The sequence below is a fragment of the Neophocaena asiaeorientalis genome, unplaced genomic scaffold, assembly GCF_003031525.2.
Source record: "Neophocaena asiaeorientalis asiaeorientalis breed wild unplaced genomic scaffold, Neophocaena_asiaeorientalis_V1.1 scaffold206, whole genome shotgun sequence".
In the NCBI taxonomy this organism is placed as follows: domain Eukaryota; kingdom Metazoa; phylum Chordata; class Mammalia; order Artiodactyla; family Phocoenidae; genus Neophocaena; species Neophocaena asiaeorientalis.
The window spans coordinates 1326711-1333301 of NW_020174578.1; the positions used below are offsets into that span (position 1 = coordinate 1326711).

Consider the following 6591-nt stretch of genomic DNA (forward strand, 5'->3'; position numbering starts at 1 on the left):
ATTTTGTTCCCAACGGAAATACAATAACCTCTTTAAAATGTGGTTGAATAAAGTCAGTGTTCCAAGGTACGATCCAAGAATGGGTCAATGATTACAACAATTTTTCATGCTATCAAAAACAATAAATGATATTTTCCTCAAATACTCTGAGGCCATGTGAATGGATACTGAGTGGTTAACAGTGGGAAGTTCTATTACAGCAGGGATTAATTTCTCTGAACATGCTGCTGTGACATAAAAACACCCTTACATCCCACACCCCAACCCAATCACTCAGCCTCCTACCCGGTACCACAAGCACACATTTTGTCATCTCCTTCCTGGTTGCCAGGGCAATGCAGTAACAATGCTTCATATCTGAGTTGGGTGGGAAGCATACAAGCAAAGCTCTTTTCTCTAAGTGATGCTCATGATTCATCAAGTTGCCAGTTTTGACGTTAATCCAGATAATTGCCCTAGTAGTTTCTGAAAGGCCCCCTTCACCTCCTTATTCCTCAGACTGTAAATCATGGGGTTCAGCATGGGTGTCAAAATGGCATAGAAGAGAGAGAGCAACTTCTCCTGAAAGACAGAAGGGCTGGAGCGTGGTTGGATGTAAGTGGCAATGGCCATGCCATAGCAAAGGACAACTACTGCGAGGTGAGAGGCACAGGTGTGGAAGGCTTCCTTTCTCCCCTCTGTGGACTGGATCTTTAGGGTGGTGGAGATGATCTGGACGTAGGACAGGAGAACCAAGCAGAAAGGTGTCAGCAGCAGAACAATACTAGAAACCATGACTGCGATCTCACTGGAGGAGGCGTCCACACAGGCCAGCCTGGCCACAGCTAGGAGTTCGCAGGATATGTGATCAATGTACTTGTTGTGCCCACGGGCAACTGAAAGGTGATGGTGGTCTGCATGAGAGAGGTGACAGAGGCACTGATCCAGGATGTGATGGCCGACTAGTACAGAGCCCTCCACACATGACGACCAAGTATCTCAGGGGGTCACACACAGCCACATAGCGGGCATAGGCCGTCACTGCCAGCAGAACTAACTCAATCCCACCCAGGCCCAGGGAGGAAAATAACTGGGCTGCACAGCTCACATATGGGATTCCTTTATGTTCTGCGAGAAAATGCACCAGCATCTGAGGGACAATGCTTGTGGCATAGGAGACATCAACAAGGGAGAGGCTGGTGAGAAAGAAATACATGGGAGTGTGGAGTCGGCTGTCCAGTCTGACCAGAGTAATAATGAGGAAGTTCCCCAGCACTGTCACCAGGTACATAACCAAGAACAGGACAGAGAGAGCAACCCGAGTGTCCCAGTCACTGGACAGGAAAAGGAGAATGAATTCTCTCACCAAAGTATGGTTATCTGCTCCCATTTAAAAATGTGAGGATTATTAATCTGCAGAGAGAGACAGAAATAACAGAATCTACTGAACCACAGAACCATAAAAATAACTTTTATCAGTACAAACTATATACAATTGGCCACCCTTAGTCAGATGTTTCACATCCCTCATGGGCCAAGATGACAGGCTTCATCCTGATATACACTGTATCCATTCTGCATCAGAGAACGGGACAGCACCTTCATAAGGACTTGACATTGTCCCTGGGAGGCCCAGTTAAAGCCTGAAGAGAATGCATTACAATTTTAGGAGCTGCACATCTCTACCAACTTGCCTAAGTTTCTAGGGCAAGGGAAGGATGGTAGATAACAATGACAGGTAAATTGATAAACAGTGAAGAAAAGCTTGGTAGGAAAGTTACAAAAACTACCTTAAATATGTCAACTAGATCCATTATGATGACATGTATAAAAGAAATATTGAAAAGAGGCAGGGGCTTGTGAAAAGATCTGGAATCAGAGAATCTAGGTTTGAAAACTGATTTTATTTACCAGCTATGTGATGTGGGTTTAGTGACAAACTTTTACATATGAAACAGGTAATATTATACAACTCACAAGTACATTTAAGCTCACATGTAGGTAATTTATGGAGAAAGTACTCTGTGAACTATTACTTGTAGCAGTACTGTAGTAGTATGGGTATTAGTAGTCATATGATCTCTGCCTTGGCGTAAATAAAGTAGCAAACATGTTTTTCTCATGTAACCCCCCCCTCAACAATTCAGTCATAAATAATATTGGAGGCAACTTTTAATAGAACTGAGGGCTTAGGAATAGCTGGGTCACTTTGAGGACCTGGGGACCATCTGTCTTTCTGATAGCCTTGGGTCTCTTGAGCCTCAGTGAGATACAGTGGGGTGGATGATTGTGATTGTACCTTGTTCTTTTCATTTTTCTCCTTTCAACTTGCTGCTGTTAAAAATCTATCCTTTTATATGGGCCAAAATGAAGGAAATGAGAGTGAGAATGCTTGACTTTTTATTTACAAAAGAGAAAGGGAAGCAAATGTTTAAATACCTTTCTTTTTTTTTTTTTGCTGTACGCGGGCTTTCAAAAAAAAATGAATAGTCTTAGGTTAAAATTAATCAAGTACCATACCAACAGAAGATATTTCAGCTATTTTAATAAAATACTTTGCTGTAAAACATAGTATAAAAATTCTACAGATAATAAATTTTAGAAATAAGACAGGACAAGATTGTGGATTGTGTGGGAATTCTTCTGCTCAGGATGAACTTAATTCTGTATACGTTTAGACATCATAGATCTGTTTGTGCATGAAAGTGATGTGAAGAAATTTGTTTTGCATGATTAACGTGGAGGCAGTGTGTAGGATGTGTGGAGTGGGTAGAGCTTACATCCGGGAAATTTACAAGGAAGCCATTACGCTTCATAAAGTGGGATTGATGAGGGCAAATGTAAGTGTGAATGAACACTAAATGAAAGATGGAAGATATGTAATTAAAGCAAAGATTTATTTATTTGAGGCTTAAATAAATGAGTATTTATTCTATGGAGTGGTGAGGAAGAAGAAAAAAATCAATCATGATGTGTTAGAAGAGTGGGAGAACTTTTAGTTCCATTGTCATACATGAAGAAGTCAGGAAGGAATACAGCATGTGGGGAGATGAATGGAGATGTTCGTGAGATATTTATGAAATATTTTTTAAATTGTTAGGAAAAGCATCTGGAGCTTTGGAGGGAAGTCTAGGAGGTAAATGTAGAATTGAGGGTGAGCTACATATAGTTAACAATATTACTGTAGTTTGAAATCAAAAACGCTTCAAGAAAAGAAAACTACAGAAAGAAGAGTATTAACTGTGAGCAAGAAACGTACAAAGTTCTCACAGTAATGGGGTAGGAGAATTTAGGAAAATTACCCAAGAATGCAGATGAGGAGTAACAGATTGGAGGAAAATCCAATCAGAAGTGAATGATAGAGTTGAGAGTTGGAAGGAGGAATTCGTTAACACTGTTAAAAGTTAGCAATGAAAATGAAATGAAAGTTTCTGAGTTTGATGCCTAGAAGGCCATGAGTGACCTTTAAGAGTACAGTTTCTAGGGATTAGTGAAGGTGAAAACTGCTTAAATGAAGAATGTTTTGAGGAAATAAACCCAGCAAGCGGATACCAATCATTTGAGAACTCTGGATGTGAAAGAAAGAAATAATTAGAGTGAAAAATAGCAAAGATTCCTCTCTCCATGGTGAGAGGCATGTATATTTTTTATAATGAGGGAAAAGGAGTCCATCAGAAGCAGGAGAAACCCCAGCATGACAAACAGACTAAATGAAGAAATAAGATCCTGAAAGAGAGAGAGAGCATGGAATCAAAGGTTAGATCAATTATCATCACCAAATAACAGGTACCTGCCCTAATTCAGTCATTAGTATAGGAATGTTGGGTCTTCAACTGCTTAATTTCACCGATGATCCTTTCAGTAGGCCAATATTATCCACATTATATAGATGAAGAGTAGTGAGACTCAGAGAGGCCAAGTGGCTTGCTTCAGGAAGTGGAAGAGAATGAATTCAAAGCAGAAACTATTAGACTCCGAAGCTCATAGCTGCACTCAGTGGCACTGTCACCTGTGTGTAATGAGGCACAAGCTGTAGTGGAGAGATGTGCAGGGTGAGTAAAAGGAGCACAGGGAAGTCACTGGCTGGCATGTTCTCCAGGCGGCTTGCACATGCACCAGGGGAAAAAAATGATGTGATGATGATCTGTTTTGTGTCATTTCCTCTATGGATGTGGGTTAAGTCTTTGAACACAGGTAAATGTAATATTCGCCTTGAAACACCAACATCTAGCCAAGATGAGACTTTATATTTGCCAAATTAACAGAAAAAGAAACATCTACTTTCTGCTGCAGATCTGCTATATATTCAACAACGGTAACAGATTTTTTAAGTTAAATATTTTCTTGCAGTCTTACAATTATATTTGAAGGCCTTCTTTGAGGCAAGTAGATGTTATTTCAGCCTGACCATGTTGAAGAAAAGCAAAGTGAGGGGTGGTGGTAGAAGTATCTTGATAGAGCAGTGGAGGACATCAGGTTTGTGGACATTACAAAAGAGGTTTATGAAAATTTATGTATCTGAATCATGAAATATATGGCCATTTCTAGACCTACTTGCTTTGTTTTTTCCTTTAAGAGGTTTTCAACTTAAAAACAGAACAATTATTTTGCCAGCAAAATGGGTTTATTTGGGAGAGGGTTTATTGCAAGAGAAATCGCAATTCAGGACATGCAAGCTGTAGCAGAAGCCATAGGCAAGTCCCACAAAGGAGAGGAACCTTATAGAGTAAAAGGAAGATGTTGGGAAGGGTTGTTTTGAACCAAAGTCCTTTGGAGGAAATTGAGAGTTCAGGGTTGTGATGGTTTCTCACTGGCTAAGTTGCTAGGGTAATCGGTTACTTACAAGAGATGCAATGTGTGTATCTTCTCCTATTGAGGTTTGTAATTGATGATTCTTTCCTGTTGATGATTCTTCCCTGGGGCCTGTAACTGACAATTCTTCCTGTAATTTACACTGATGGTCTGCTTGAGACTCCCTATCAAGCCTCCCTTAGTCAGGGTTTTCCTTTATTAATTTTCACACAGGTTAAGAGAGTTGAAGCATAGACAATATTCACTTTTCTGCTCAGAGACCCTACCCCAACCCCTAAGGGTTTGTGGATGACACAAGCAGCTCTGTTTCTGCCCTCAAGCAAGCCCTCTTACTGCCTTATCTCCTATTTTCCTTTATTTTGTACTTTATTTTGTACACTGCAAGAAAAGCTAGTGAATTAGGCAGGCATGAGAAATAATAAGAATGAATCAGTCCTATAAAAAAATTTTTAATGTAAATGGCTTCTTATTAATATTCAAAATTGACATTATAACATACAATTCTACTGAAAAAGCACTTTCTGGGTTAAAGAAAGCAAAAAGTCAACTCCATTCCTCTGTACATCTACATGAATTCATACCTCCTTCTCTGCCTTTGACAGAGTAGCCCCCATTTGCCGCAACTAGAGAAAGCCCACACGCAGCAACAAAGACACAATGCAGCCAAAAATAAATTAATTAAACAAAAGACTGAGACCCTTACAAATGATGGAGGGATGAGGAATGTCACAGAAATTATAGGAAAAATCAGGCATGAGGTTTGGAGAGCAAAGACCAACTCCTCACGGTTAAAATATAACCTTTGTTGAACCTACTTGAACGTTCCTCCACCTGCCTTCTCCCATTATTCTAGTTGTTAATACAACAAATAGAACCAAAATGCCTTCTATGACAAAGAAATGAAAACAGAAAATTAGTTTTCAGGTTCCTAATAAACACATTTTATATAATTTAATACAACTAATTAGTTCAATTTAGTCAGTTATGATTTTTTTTTGTTTAAATACAGAAAATGTGTCCATTTAAGCTTAAACCTATTTGACCTCTGTGTTGGGATTCTAAACAGTCTTGGATGGGACAAGTGAAAGCCCTGAATAAAGAAGGAGAACACATAACTGTGGGTCCCACATATTTATATACCTGCAGATATGTTTATTTCATGCTGATCAAAAGAAACTAGTCACATCTTTATAAAGCTGAACTGTCCATAGCAATGGCACTTTCAGTTAAAGAAAGAGTTCTCTGACTCGTGACTCAAGAGTTGGCTGATGTAGACACTGAGTGTATCCATCTTGAGAAGTAGTATTTGCATCATCCTCAGGGCCCAGGGCCCTTTGGGTGGCTGATATCTCAAATATGAGTTTGACATGCTGAAAGAAGAAGGGATTTTTTTTTAATTTTTATTTTTGTTTGTTTGTTTTTGCAGTACGCAAGCCTCTCACTGTTGTGGCCTCTCCCGTTGCGGAGCACAGGCTCCGGACGCGCAGGCTCAGCGGCCATGGCTCACGGGCCCAGCCGCTCCGTGGCATGTGGGATCTTCCCGGACCGGGGCACGAACCCGTGTCCCCTGCATCGGCAGGCGGACTCTCAACCACTGCGCCAGCAGGGAAGCCCCAGAAGAATGAATTTTTCTTTTCTCTTTGGGGTCTTGTTAACCTTTTTAGCCTGATATGATTACTTGAATTTTTACTTAATCAAGCCCAATTCTTTAAACTCAGTTTCTCAAACATGTGAACCTAACATTCACTTTTGGTGACATATTTTATTATGGTTTCATCTGTGAATTCTCACCTTCTTTGT

General features: G+C 40.1%; 1 protein-coding gene across 1 annotated transcript; it reads right to left on the reverse strand.

Annotated features, from left to right (window-relative positions):
- Positions 1–417: 417 nt before the first annotated feature.
- LOC112408427 (olfactory receptor-like protein OLF3) lies at positions 418–1369 on the reverse strand. The gene is given in 3 exon segments (XM_024758013.1): positions 418–866; positions 869–940; positions 943–1369. Coding segments are annotated over 3 exon segments (948 nt in total).
- Between the last annotated feature and the right edge of the window lie 5222 nt (positions 1370–6591).